The sequence below is a fragment of the Pseudonaja textilis genome, chromosome 1 (assembly GCF_049901715.1).
Source record: "Pseudonaja textilis isolate UNSWEBS1 chromosome 1, rPseTex1.2, whole genome shotgun sequence".
Taxonomy (NCBI): domain Eukaryota; kingdom Metazoa; phylum Chordata; class Lepidosauria; order Squamata; family Elapidae; genus Pseudonaja; species Pseudonaja textilis.
The window spans coordinates 18,211,839-18,226,896 of NC_141990.1; the positions used below are offsets into that span (position 1 = coordinate 18,211,839).

Consider the following 15,058-nt stretch of genomic DNA (forward strand, 5'->3'; position numbering starts at 1 on the left):
CAAAATAATCAATAGCTCATTTAGAAATACAAGTAGTCGCCTGGCCCCATTGCACAATATCTGCAATTGTTAAAAATAAATTCTTGGCTATCTGCTAGTTTCCTTTTTAGGTATTTTTGATTAATAGATTAATTAAGTCACTATGGATACATAAACTTTTCATTCCAAGTTGGCTTTGGAAGTACTCTTACCTCTTCTGAACCTCTAGGAAGAAAGAATCTGTCCTTTTCATATGAAGTTCATACATGGCTCGAAGGATGTGTAGAGGTGCATCAAGAGCATCATGTGTCATCTGAAAAGAGGTTTAACTCTGATTAGGTGAGAAGAAGGAAAAATATTTCCTAATATTAGACAATGTAGCTCAGGGTTCAATTCTTGGGTTCTTGGTTTTGGCTTGGTTGTTTTTTTTAATCTGCAAATATTTTTTACCGGATCTTTCATTGCCAGTGAACACCAAAAATCCAACTGTTTTTTTCTATGCCTCTAAAAACAATTGTGGAAGTATTGCAATGGTAGTCTCAACATTTGAATGTGAAATGCTATGTTAGGCTTCCACAATATACAAATACCCCCCCCCCCACTATGACTAATACTGTCTGGATAGATAAGATCTGCTATAAAAGATGGGAGGTGTCAATGCAATTTCTGTCAATTCATTGCATTTACTTTCACAGAAAACAACCAAGTAAAAACACTAAAAACATCAGCCTGAAAAAGTTTTACATGGACTAGAGTCCACTTCAGAGGCTAACCATGTATCTGTTCAAAGTTGGCTAGAGTCTATGAAACTGATATTATACCTAATTTGTTGATCATTCAGGCATAATTGGGTCTTATTTTTGCCACTATAACACGCTAACAGGATTTTTTATCTGTATTTTGGGACAAACTGAAGTTGAACATTGAAGCAGAGATGGTGAAATGCAATATAACTTCAGGGTCACACACTGTATGGCTGCACTCCTTGACTTTTATACCAGTTAGCCTTCTCCCTGAGTGAAACACTAATCTGAAATTTCTGCTTGTATTCTTAGGCCTGCCTTTTGTCTTGATGAGGACCAATCCCTTGTTGTCTCAAGAGAACTTCAAACAACATGCACAGTGCAACACAAGCTGACATGCTGTGCTTTTGAGAAAGCACTGTTCCCACCCTGTCCACTGCACAATAAAAAAAACCAGTACCAGGAAGCATATTTTGGTGGTTTCATCCAAGCCCTCCAGTGGGTCAAGCCTATTCTGCTCAGGATCAGAAGTATCAACAGACTCATTTACTGCTTGCTCATGATCTCGCTCATTGAACTCTATGTCCTTCTGCTCAGCTATTGAGTTCAACTCCTTTTTTGAAGAATAAAGCATGACTGACAAGATCTGCAAGGACAAAGACAAGGTACAATTTAAGTTACAAGACAAATTACAGACCAGATTTGCTTCTCTTCGTAAGGCTGCTTCCTCTTTAGCCTTTAGCTATACTCTCAGATTTTAGTAGTTGATCAATAAAGCATGAACATAATCAATAATAATATATTGTTAAACGATGAAGTGAACATTCATTTATTGAAATGCCACGGAACTCTTATTCTCAAAAAGGCTGTCACAATCTATAACAGGCTCACAATGCCTCCAGTCCCCCCTCCCTCTATCAATTTGCATTCTGATTAGGTTTGCTGTGTTTATATCATTCCAGTCTGGAGCAAAAAGGCTAGTGGCACATCCATTTAATATTCCTTAGTTGAAGCATAATTAGAATAATTAAAATTATGAAGAACACAAAACTGCAAGAATGAGAAGGAACTGCTGGATGTACAGAATAATTCAGATAACAGTACTGTTTGTAGGGAAGAACTTGCCCAGCTGCTTAAATGCATTGTTATGTTACCTCCAAGTCTCTCAGAAGCCAAGTCTTACTGAAGCCTGTCCCTTTGCTACACTTCTTCACCAACAGCTTAAGCAAACCAGATTGCAGAAAGGCTGTGCGTATTTCTTCAAAAGCATGTGTCTGTTGATCACAAGAAAAAATGGTAACCATTAACACTTTGACTAAGAATGATAGCTTATCAGGTTGTCTCAATCTCAACAATGTTAACATGTGTGGAATTCAACTGTTGAGTTCACACATTTTAACAATGTTGAGGTTGAGACATGCTGGCCCATATGGACTGATTTTTTCCAGGATTTTTTGTAAAGGATTTCTTACATGAGAAAGGCACTGAACATATGAAGATCACGTTTTCATCTATAGTTTGCAGAATTAGATATAGACCACTGTTCCTTCCCAAAGAAAAAAAATAATGTGGTATATTGTAATCTGATCAAGAAAACATAATCTTGGATTGCAGTGCTTGTGTATTAAATTATAAAGATTAAAAATAACTTTTTAGAAGGGTGAAGGGATTTTGGCTGCTGGCTTTTGTCTTAACTGTAACTTTTAGATAATAGAATTATCAACAGTCTTAAGCTGTATTCTTAGTGGACCTTCTTATTCCTTTGGGTTCTTTCTTCTGTTATTTTAAAGAACCTAAAATGGTTGGTTCAAAGTCAAAGCTAGACAGCCATTTTTAATTAATGTTTCAATCTGGATTCCAGGGCAGAGGCCTAAATGGTCTCTTAGACTCTGAAGCTAAACCTCAAATACTATGGCCACCAAATGAGATGTCTCATTTGAAAAGATCCTGACGTTGGTAAAAATTGAAGGCAAAAGGAGAAGGGAACAGCAAAGAATGAGATAGTATCACTGACGCAATGGACATGGGTTTAGAACATCTCTGGCAGACAGTGGAGGACAAGGGGCCTGGCACACCGTGGTCCATGGGGTCATGAAGAGTTGGGCACGATTTAGCAACTGAAATGTCTTCTTCCAGTTCTGTGATTCTAGGTTTCTTTATCAGAAACCAGCAGTGCTCTTTCTTCTATGCTCCCCACCCCACACACAATGTATTATATAATTCTGGGTTATAAGATGCCTCAGGGATCTTTGTCCATTTTTGTACCTTAAGTGTTCTGTAAAGTCCCTTCAGAGCAAGAGATAAAACCCATGTTGCTTCCACTGCCTCTGCAAAGCTACTGTCAATGCTGGTCTGGAGAAGATGGCTAGTTATAAACACAAAATGTTGGAGATACTGGCGGAGCTGGCCCTGAGACTCAGCATCATCTTGCTCACATGGCTTAATCAGCTGGAGATCTTTTACTAGAACAGAAATAGATGAATACACAGGTTTCAGTTGGTAGCTGTCCTGGGTTCAGCTCTGTTTACTTAGGTCTTGCAATGTGAAAAAAATACACACTCTTTTAAAAAAAAATTCAGATCCACCTCAAAAGTAAACTCTTTAAAGAATGGGTTTTTTACATACACAGAAAGATGATGTAAGCAGAATGTAGATTAAAAATAGGCTTGTAGTAAATGATTTTGTCATATGATACGCATTCAGCCACTTCTAATATTTTATTTCAATATAGACAGCCTTTGCTTACTGCCTTGTTCAGTGACCATTCAAAGTTACAATGGTGCCGAAAAATAATTTTACAACCAATGTCCACATGTACAACCTTCACAGCATCCTTCAGTTACATGATCACCATTACAGTTAGTGCGTATTGTCCTGTTGTTTTTCTCCCCACACATTTGCAGAGCAGAGTCTGGAGAGGAAGGGATTTCAAGAGAATAAGAAAGCACACAATCGACCTAGTGGCACTGGCAGCACCAAGCATGCTATGCAAACAGCCGGTATAGTCCCCAATGTGTACTTGCTTACTCTCTTGTAATCCCTTCCTCTCTAATGAATATAAATTACAAACACTAATTCCTTTGTTAATTATCCCAGTACTCGGATGACCGTTCCAAAGCAGTAATGGTTAGGAGGCAAACGTGTAAGTTATGAAACTAATAATCACAGGTCGTAGCAATATGCCGACTATCCCAGCACTAGATTGTGAGTGGGGAAAAGGAAAGCACCGTTGTGATCATGTAATTTTTCCATTTAGCTCACACACACACACACATTAAGTTTCAATGTACAAGATGTAAAGAAATATCCAAACATGAGTGACATGAACCTGCTTTCCTCTTTCGGGTTTTAATATCCACAACCACAGCCCTGTTCTTCTCTGTGAAATGCTTGAGGATGATCACATTGTGGGCCTCATTTGCATTATCCATGTACACTGATTTGGTTCCCATGCATAGAACCTGTAGAGTTGGAAAGAGACATTCAGATGACATTTGTTCAGTTAACGTAGATTACAACTAAATTTGCTCTCTATCCAAGCAAGCTACAGGTAAAACTATGATTTACTGAACAATTTGAGGGAGGGGGTTAGCCACTGTAATCTAAATTTACATCATTTGTATCTATTTATGACAGACATAATTACATACTCATGTAATTATACTCCATCAATTTATGTGATTCATCTGGACTGTCATTCTGAAAAAATGCCTGGATATAACTTTTGTCTATTGCATCTGAAATCCTCTAAACTGAAATCAATCAAAGTTTAAACTGTATGTCTTGGTTGCATTTCTATTTGCAGCTTCAGAAAGCGGCCTAGAAAAGCACAGGCCTTAATATGCTCACCTCTGGAAAGCCAACTAGTACCAGTAATGTGAAAATGTTGGTATGTTTCAACTGAAAGGGAAGCTGCTTGATGCAGTGGTCGGTGAAGGCACCAATCACATAATGCCACTGAGAGGAGGAGTTCAGCGCTCGCAGAATGTCTGCCATGGTGCAGGCCCAGTCCAATCCGACACGGCTAGAAACCAACAGTTAGAAATAATTATTTATCTTCATACGTGCTCCCGCATGTGCCTGTCTTACATCAACATTGCTTCAAAAACTGAAAGCGGCCAATGACTGTTTTGCTTCACTTGTAATTCCCATTGAAATGAGCTGCCTTCTTGGGGTAGATCCTGCCAGCTAAGAGGGACGTTTCTTGCAGAACTTACTGTTCCCCCCATGATTGTAATGAGCTGCAGAAAATGACCTGGAGGGCAATAAGTGGCCTTCAGGCAGTGAGTTTGAGATCTTTGCTTTAGGCAGGAAAGTCTTGCAAAAAATTTAGGTCTATTTTCAAATAAGCTACAATACAGGATTATCTTTAGCATTTCCCATTTCTGTTTTTCTTCCCTTAAAAAATGTTTACATTAGTAATACTGATAGCAATAGCACTGAGACTTATATACTGCTTCACGCTGCTTTACAGTCCTCTCTAAGCGGTTTAAAGAGTCAGCATTTTGCCTCCAACAATCTGGGTCCTCATTTTACCCATTTTGGAAAGATGGAAGGTTGTGTCAACCTTGAGCTGTTGAGACTCGAAATGCCGAACTGCTGGCAGTTGGCAGTCAGCAGAAGTAGCCTGCAATACTGCATTCTAATGACTGTGCCATGACGGCTCTTACCAATTTCATGTGAGCCTCAGTTTTGTTTCTTATTGAAGGCAGTATTTGCTGCCTTTTAGGGGTGTTTTTGTTTTGAGCAGCAGCCATGCTTGCAAACATTTTTAACATTCTGCCATTCCGTGGTAGCTTTATAACAGAAAGCGTCACCTGGACATATTAAAAGCTTTTGAGGTTAAGCCATCATGAAAACTGACCTGTCCAGGCAGACCGCTCCCAGACTGAAGAGGAGATGGGTTGTTTTCCAGCCTTCTGGCACTATGGAGCCATCACCAGCAGCCACAAGGCTATGCTTGGTGGAGAGGACCTTGTTCACAGCAGCATCCACTTCTGCAGGAGTCAGTCTCCGAATCAATTGTCCCAGGAGCCCCAGAGTTAAGTGGTAAGTTTCATTTAAATGGCCAGCATTGGAGATCACAACATCAAACATAAGAGGAAGGATTTGGTCCAAGTTAATTAGAGACATTGTTAAGCCCTACAAAGAGAAAACAGGGAAAAGCATGGAAATCAACAGAGGGGATGATACAACATACTTTATTTTAACTGACATACTTCAAAAGTTAAGTTTTTCAAAGCTAGGTAATTCGCAGTTTGTTTGTTTTTTTCATTTCTGAACCAACAACAGGTCTACTGGATATCAAACAATTTGAAGAAGGGATGGAATGGAATGTCCTAGATAACTCCTTCCTATTCTCAAAATCTTTGATGGAACCACTAATGATTCATATGAACTTCTGGAGGGATTGCCCTTTTCTTACTTCCTTAATTATCAAGCACTTAAACTCCTTTACTGATTTTCCTAATTTGGATACTTCCTTACGGATTTCAGCCGTGGCAACATTGCAGCTAGTAGCCCGAGAATCCTCTTCTGGGAACATTCAGCAAATACTTCCTCTTGACAAGGCATTGCTTTTTCTTCAACTTGGTGCGGAGGCAAAGTATCAGAAACTTCAACATCTGAAAACCAACAAACAAAAATGCTTCCTCAAGTTATGCTTACTGTTGAAATAATCTGTAATATTACAATCACTGCAGATTTACAATGCATCAATTCAATCTTCATAATGGTGCACATTTCCTCATCATATATAACATAGTAAAATAGGTCACTATTATTCCCAAATGGATATTATTTCCATGTTCATATAGGTAGTTCTAGATGAACAATATTAATTGAGACTGGCAACTCTGTCAATAAACAGCGCAGTCATGTATGTGACCATGCCATCTTAAATGGTACTTTCAGTTATCACTGTTAAGCAAATCCTGCAGTCATTAAGCATGATGTCACATGATTGCCATTTGTGATTTCCTGCTGGCTTCCCCACTGACTTTGCTTGTTAGAAACCAGCAATGAAGGTCACAAATGGTGATGAGGTGATGCAGGATGTTGTGGCCATTAAAATTGAGAGCCAATTGCTAAATGCTCCCATTTCAATTATGTGACCGAAGAAGTACAGTGCAGTCTCTTTATTCAGCAGTCCTGTAACACTGGACTGTCACTAAACAAGTAATCATTAACTGAGGACTATCTGTACATGGACTGGTAGAGAGGGAGACAGAGCATGCTAGGAATTCATGCATCTCATGCATCTACCTCTGGAAGGCTGATGATCGTTTTTGGCATTACCAGGATACAGCATTACACATGTAATATACTAACTATTATTTGTAAATATAGGGTATTTAGGAAAATCATAGCAATTTCCTGATTGTATGATGGGCAGCTACACTAGTATCAATTTTCAACATGTCCTTGTGTACGCAGTTAGGCTCAATGTTACCAATTTTCTAAGCTATGAATGAGAAATGAGTGAGAGCCTGTGTATTAAAGTGAATAAAGTGTTTCATCTAACCTCAGTCACAGAATCTCACTGAGTAACCTTTGGCCAATTACTTTCTCAGTTCAACTTACGTCACAGGGGTTTTTTTTGTAGGAAAAAGTAACATTTCTACTGTGGTAAAATATAAGAGCACACTAAATAAATACATTTTAGCCAATTTAGAAATCAACAATAATGTATTGCTATTAGGAGCTGACCAATAGTAATACAGTTGGCTGCAAAGCATGTACATAAACAATCAAGAAAAAAGAAATTGAACAGCAATTGCTTTTTTTATAAAGGAGCTAAAAAGTAAAATTTACCTGGGGATATGCTCTCTGTTGCAAGTAAGTCTGAATTAAAAGCAAGTGTCTGTTTCTCTTGTGATACCATTTCTTTCTTTGGTGGAAGACCATTGGAAAGTTTGTTCTCAATCTTCATTTTACTCTCTTGTTTAGAAGTCTGAATTTCAGTAGTGCTTCCATCTCCCTAAGTAAAAATAACAGCATAACTTCAAACTGTATTTTTAAGCAGTTACTGACTTTTAAGAAAGAAGCTATTTTAATTTTAGCCATTTTATTTGCAATGCTCCAATAGAATAACATACCATAAACCAGTGTAAAATTTTAAAGTTCTTGTTGAAGAAATGCTCCTATCATTAAGCAATAAAGGGGATCATTCCTAATATCTGAATTAGCCTTCTCAGGTTAGAGCTCTCCAGATAAGTGGGTTCTGTAAGTCAAAGTTAGCAAGGTCATCAGGTTCGGGGAACTGCAGTGGCAGCACATCTTGAGTGTTCAGTGTTAAAGAAGGCTGTTTTGAATGTACACCTACCCTCCGAGGTCTCCAAAGAGAGAGAGTCAACTGCAGCTTATTCAGTAGCTAACTAAGAACACAAGAGGTGAAAGTCACAAAGGCTCAAGGTTTAGCCTTAGGAATATTTAGGATTTCTTCAATTTGATGTAATTGAGGTCATAAAGAGATCTTGCCTAAGACCAGGTGAACCAATAATCCTGGAACTCATCCACCTTCCTCTGTAGGAAACGGGTTGACCTGTTTATTGGCCTAGTGGTTAAGGAACTAGGCTATAAAACATGAGACCATGAGTTCTAGTCCCGCCCAAAGCATGAAAATCGGCTGGTGACTTTGGGCCCATCACTCTCTCTCAGCTCAATCCACCTCGCAGGGTTGTTGTAGGGAAAATTGAAGGAATATTATGTTCTCTGCCTTGAGTTATTTATAAAAACAGGATTAAAAAAACTAAAACAAGATCACTTAGAATCCATCTCCCCTCTGTTGAGACACAGGAGATACTCCCATATTTGCATATATCTCTTTAATATCAAGGATCTGCATTGATCTGCATTTATAAGCAACTTAAACAACTCAATATATGTTTTCAAAAAATATTTACATTGCTGTGGATGACAGATTTGGGTATCTTGTTATTTTCCATTATTTTCTCACTGGTGTGATTTTCTACATCGCTATCTGTGGAAAAATCAACTGAGGGCATCCCATTTTCAGACAAAGGTTCTTCTGGCAACATGCTAAGCAGAGTTTGACTTTTCAGACCTAGATGCAAAGAAAGTAAGTTTAGATGTTCAAGACAGATTAAAAACAATTCAGGATTCACCCCAATCAATGCATTTCCGAAAGACAGGATACATGGAATTGGTTCCATCACATATCTACTGAATCCTTAATTCTTCATGTGTGTCTACTGTTCTGTTCTGTTTTGTTCAAGCTGACAGGAAATGGTAATGTGAGAGGGGAAGTGATATATCTTCCTCAAAGTGGAAATTCCTTTATCCACCCATTCTGGACAACTTCTACCTCATCTGGAGTTACTTCAGAGGATCTGGGATGGATTGTCTAGTTCCCTTTCAGGCATGAGCTGAAGCCTGGCTCAGGAACAGCATTGCTTACGTTGTGGATGGGCTGCACAACATGTGGATGGGAAAACACAGTCCTCCTCATCCTGCTTGATTCTCAGTAGCATTAAATATTGCTCATGATGTTTGGGCCATCAGTGAGATTATACTGAATTTTCTTGGTGAATTCTTGTTGCAAGTTTAGAAAAAATGAACTTGCTATAAATAGAATTTTCACATCAGAAATGGTGGTAACAGAGATGGAAGGTCAACCATCACTAGCAGCAACTGAAGTTTTCTTGATGTAAGACAAGCATCCGAGAGTTACAGATACCACAATAATGGCAAGAGCCATCAAAATATTTTGGGTAATACAATGAAAAAGATGAGCTCCCTTTTGTTCCACAGAGAAACCTCAGCATGTAACATGTTCATTAATCTACCGCTGTGGAGTAATTTGAAAGTATCTATGTGGAGAGCATAAATTCCTAATTCCTACTATTTTTATATGACTAAGTTTAAGAGAAACAGCTTAAGGAATCAACTATACACACTGCAAAGACTATTCAGGAGGAAGTCAGTTCAGATAAGGTTGAACTGGAATGCTGAAAGAGGATATGTGATGAACTTATTTTTGACAGACAAATATCCTTCATGTCTGTGGACTCTTTATGTCTACCAAAGCTGTGCCAGGACAGGAATGCTAAATATCTTGCATTCAAATAGCCACGTCTGTCCGCCTTTCAAGGTAGAAAACCATGAGTTCTAACACTGCGTTCATTGTAAAGTTACAGTTAACAGAATCTTGCAAGTCTGAAAGCACCACAATCCACCCCTCCCCTTTCTTTTATTCTCCAAGCAACTAGGGAGGGTCCCTTCTAGGACGCTTTCCATGCATTTCCCCTATTTTTTTGTGGGCTGAGATGTCTCATCTCTTACTTTTTGCTCTGGCTGTGGTTCCTCCTCCTCCTGTTTCTCAAGGATATTCCCACAGTGTTACAATATCTCAACTCACCTTTTCCATGCTGCACTTTCATCAGGCAATCTCCAATCAACTGAATGCATTCTTGCTGCAGGATTTTAGCATGAGCGATGATTTCTGGACTGAGTTCTTCTCCATCTGCTTGTTTGCCACAAGTTAAGTCAGCGCTGTAGAGAGCCAAGGCAGAAAACAGGAGCCAGGAATAGTTGTGAAGGTAGGGCTGGATAAGCCTATGGCAGTCACTGATCCTAAAGGTCACCATTGGATACACAGTGATGCTATGGGTAGGCAGGTGGCTAAAACAATAAAAGAGTCTTGGTTATAAAATCTGGTTGATATGATCATTAATTAAAACAAAATATTTTTTCCTGCACTCTGTTTAGAGATATCTGAAGCCTACTGTCTGTCATAGTGATGAATGAAACATAAATGGTTCAATCATGTGACTCACTTCATGGCAAGGCATCAGCTACAGCCCAGTCTGTACCACCCAGTTGAAAATGAATGATTTGATAGATACTAAGTTTTTACTTAGACAGAAGTGACTGTTCTTGACGTATATCAAATACTGTGAACAATATCAAAGACTATAGTAAAAATGGGCAGAAATTATACAAATGAGATCAGGATATACTGGAAGCAAAGATGAATCGATAGATGGGGAAGCACAGCACTGCAGTACAGGTAGTTCAATGGCACACTCTGTCATGTGACTGGACTTCAGGAGCTTGGCAACCAAGCTACATTTATGGCTCTTCGTGGCATCCTGTGATGGCATTTTATGATCGTTTTGCCAAAAATGGAAATTTCCTTTGTTCATTTATTGACCGCAGCCAAAAGGGTTATAAAACTCAGTTTGTCATGTGACCGACACACTTTATGACCATTACAACTTACAACCTTGATGGGCAAGCTCCATTATGGTCATAAATTGAGGACTATCAATATAGAAAACCTTTGCTTATGGGAGAAGGGTAGTTAAGCAAAGTAGAAATGGAACAACCAGAGTGGTTTTCTAAGAAATTAAATCTTGTCAATTATCCCCTTTTGTTCCTTTCATCCTCCCCCAGACATCTTTCTCCCTATAGCAAAGACAATGTAAATACATAGAGAATGTGACCAAGAAATAGGCTGGCATTTAGTAGCCTCTAATGGGCCTGTACCTGTCGGAGTACTTCTTTGCAGAGTAGCATCCATAGCAAAGGTCAAAATCTTCACACACATTGCAGTTAATGCGCTGGCCAACAATAATACCTTGGCAGTGATTGCAAACATACTCCATGTTAATCATGTCATGACTGGCCTCGTGACCTTCAGGTCGCACTCCACCTTTTAGTAGGCAAATGCAAAACACGTCATTCACATTGTCATCCTGCAAATCATTCTGCACTGATGGCTGGGGAATTCTGGGACTTGAAGTCCAAATATCTTAAAGTTGCAAAGTTTGGGAAACACTAAAGCCTCAAAGCCACACATCCAAAGTTTCGTGCAACTGGGAGCCAGGCCCTGCCCTGCTGCCTATTTTCCTCCTACTGAAGAAGCCCAGAAACTGTGCCATAAAATAACTGCTCTGTTTGCTGAATGAATGTTATTCCACAAGAAACTGATAAATTACTCCTGAGAAATGTACAAGTTAAAAAACCAGCAGATTATTTTAAGTCTATTTCACAGAATCATAAACAATTGGCCATGAAACTAAGTCATAATTGGCATTAGACTTCATTGTATTATTGAATGGTTCTATTTAAGTTTTTTTCCATTTTTTTCAAGGCAATGGTGAGATGTGTGTGTATAGAGATAGATAGCAATAAAAACTTCATTTAACAGATTTTAGTTTAGTGGACTTCAACTGTAACGAACAAAGTTTAACCTTATGTACGTAATTTTAAAAGCTATTGGGTAACTGAGAGTTCTAGGCTTCCTATAGGCATGAAAACCGACTGAGTGATTTGGGACCAGGCATTCTCTCTCAGCCCAACACATCTCCTAGGGCTGTTGTACTGAGGAAAATAGAAGGTACAAATAGTAAATAAGAGTTATATATGAAAAGGTGGGGTAAAAATCTAATAGTAACTCTAACAGCAATACCTTCACACCAAACAATTGTAGGGACAATTAGACATTTCCTATTTACACAATCCTACATTTGCTAGTTGAAAAGGCTTGCAATATCCTTTTCTCCACCTGCCATGACCATCTAGATCATGGTTTACATCTAGAAGAGCAGCTGTTTATAACACGGCATGTCAGTACTGCTACAGAAAGTCAAAAAAGCCCACTTAGATTTAGTGGACATAGACATTTGGTTTCAACAAACACCCTTCCACCCTTTATTAATTTGTGGAGTTACTTTGTGAGTATGTATGCACATCTATGTGTGCACATATACACCCATATCCCCCCCACCCCCCTCAAACTGACTCTGAGTATAACAATGAAAGTTAAACTAGAGTTCCACTATGGGAAACCAAGTTTATGATACAGTTTCCATCAATCTACCTTACCCAGAAAGCAGGTTTTACACAGATCCATATCATTGCATTGCAAACAGCGGTAGCGATGCCATGGCGCAATCTCATCACACCCATCGCATGATATATCCACATGTAACAGGTCACAGTAGCGGGCAATGAACATGTGCATCTAGAAAGAAATAGTGATAAAACGCTGATGAACAATAAATAATATAATGGACAGGGATAGTGGGGGTGTTGTGTCATCTTCCCACCTAGTGAACACTGCAGAAAAGCACAGGAGCAATCAGATGAAAATGGGAATCCAAGAAGGATGGCATCTTCCAAAACCCAAAAGTAATTTCGCTGACAGAATTGCTTTGAATTTCAAAGGGAAGAAATGCATATTATATTCTGGTTTTGTTTTGAAAAGTTGTGTAATAGCATCTTTCTGAAGCTCAACAGGCTTGGATACAGAGGTAGTCCTTGACATATGATGGCTCGCTTAGTGACCATCGGAAGTAATAACAGATGCCCCCTCCAAAAACTTACAACCTGGTTTCTAAGTTCCGTGGTGGCGGCACAGTGGTCAGAGTGCAGTACTGCAGACTACTTCTGCTGACTGCTGGATGCCAACGATTTGGCAGTTCAAATCTCACCAGGCTCAAGGTTGACTCAGCTTTCCATCCTTCCAAGGTGGGTAAAATGAGGACCCAGATTGTTGGGGGCAATATGCTGACTCTGGAAACCACTTAGAGAGGGCAGTAAAAGCACTGTGAAGCGGTATATTAGTCTAAGTGCTATTGCTATTGTTATTCCGATTGCTATCCTCCCCTGTGGTAATATGACCACACTTTGAGCACCTGGCAACAGGTCTATATTTATGGCTGTTTGCAGCTTCCTGCAATCACACAATCGTGGTTTATATTTCTAAGAGAACCGCAATTTATGTTTCTGCCATAAACTGGCATTTATTTCTGGTTTCTAGCAAAAACTGTCCCACAGCAACAAAAAAAAAGGGGTGGGTGGTGGGGGCTTAACAATCATGGTGTTCACTTAACAACCACTGCAAAGAAAAGATGGTACAACTGGTCACGTGATGACTCGCTTTAATGATTATCACAACTTATGACTCTAATTGCCAGGCTATTACAGTCATAAATCAGGGACTAGCTGTTCAGAGATTCCTAAACACTCTTCCAGTCCTACTACTGTCCAAAAACATTTAACATATGTAAGCTACAGTACATCTCTCTGTTTTAAAATCTCTGTCTGAAAAGAAAAACGTTAACATTTTTATCCTTATGACCTTTCTCTGCTTATCAGGATCTGCTTGGCTTATCTTGTCACACCACGTTTCAAAAACTCCTTCCTGGCATTCGTCCATCCACTCTGAGTTTTGCTTGTAGTCAGCAAGTTCTTCTTCTTTGTTGCATGGGCTGAGAACAAAGACATTACATTAAAACTCATTACAGAAAAATGACAAAGCCAGACAGACCATCTCCAACAAATTTGCATAAACAAAACTAAAACAGAAGAAGCTGTAGTTTCTGGTTTGCTATGTTGCTGCTTTTGAAATGTAATGATCTTAGCCTTTAGCATTTTTAGCTGGCATGACCTTTGGGTAGGAAATATATAGTAGTCAAAGTACAATATAACAGCAGGACATCCAGTTGCAAAGAGATATTTTTAAAAAAATTAAGTACAGCTTTAAGATGTGAAACACAGAAATGTCATCTTAAAATCTGCTTTACATCTTCTTTCTCACAAAAGATGAAATACCTCTAAGACAACATCAATAGAAATTCTAAATACCCAGAAGAATGAGCTTACCTGCTTCACAATTACTGCTTCACCTTTAATAAAAATGTTTAATAAAATGTTATCAGTAGAACTATAATTGTAGCATCCTGTATCTAATTAGAAGAGATGCAGTGGCTCAGTGGCTTAAAAGACGCTGAAGAAAGTCTATATTCTGGAGTCCTACCACTACATGATGGAGTGAGCTCCCATCACTTGCCTCAAAACTCCTGCCAACCTAGCTGTTCAAAAGCATGTACAGGTATAATCCTCAAGTTACGAATGTAATACAGCCTGCCAATTACATTTGTAACCCAAGGATTCATTAATTGGATCACATTAAATGTGACCACCACCCCACTTTACCCAATGCATTTGCTAATTTGCTAATGCACAGGTCGTCAAATGCATATGTGGTATCTTAGGGTGGGGAAGACTTAGTGTTGCAACAGGTCACTCAAGGCCTCCTCTGACCACTAAGATACATCATGATTGCTTAAAATCCTTACTTACTTCTTACTTCTGCATCATTCCACATGAGAAAATGTGTATGTTTGTTGTTTGGAGATGGTTGCATGGCTATTGTATTTATACATTTGCAAATGTTAACCATTTGGCTGGAAGGGAACATTCAAACAATGAAGCACAGAAAACACAATCACCATGCAGGATGCACATCTTTGCACAATGTGTAGTTGAGATTTGGGAGGTGTGCATGTCAACTCATCTGCAACTAT

At 38.9% G+C, this 15,058-nt stretch overlaps 1 protein-coding gene across 1 annotated transcript in view; it reads right to left on the reverse strand.

The window, feature by feature from the left end:
• ZZEF1 (zinc finger ZZ-type and EF-hand domain containing 1) overlaps positions 1–15,058 on the reverse strand; it is a 68,260-nt gene that overhangs the window by 11,158 nt on the left and 42,044 nt on the right. The window contains exons 33-46 of the mRNA XM_026708690.2: positions 13,831–13,960; positions 12,573–12,711; positions 11,232–11,397; positions 10,102–10,364; positions 8,627–8,787; positions 7,536–7,701; positions 6,210–6,346; positions 5,587–5,864; positions 4,572–4,746; positions 4,051–4,183; positions 2,988–3,184; positions 1,877–1,996; positions 1,183–1,368; positions 192–292 (exon numbers count right to left, since the gene is read on the reverse strand). Of these exons, the coding sequence (XP_026564475.2) occupies positions 192–292; positions 1,183–1,368; positions 1,877–1,996; positions 2,988–3,184; positions 4,051–4,183; positions 4,572–4,746; positions 5,587–5,864; positions 6,210–6,346; positions 7,536–7,701; positions 8,627–8,787; positions 10,102–10,364; positions 11,232–11,397; positions 12,573–12,711; positions 13,831–13,960 (2,352 nt within the window). The remainder of the gene's footprint in view (positions 1–191; positions 293–1,182; positions 1,369–1,876; positions 1,997–2,987; positions 3,185–4,050; positions 4,184–4,571; positions 4,747–5,586; positions 5,865–6,209; positions 6,347–7,535; positions 7,702–8,626; positions 8,788–10,101; positions 10,365–11,231; positions 11,398–12,572; positions 12,712–13,830; positions 13,961–15,058) is intronic.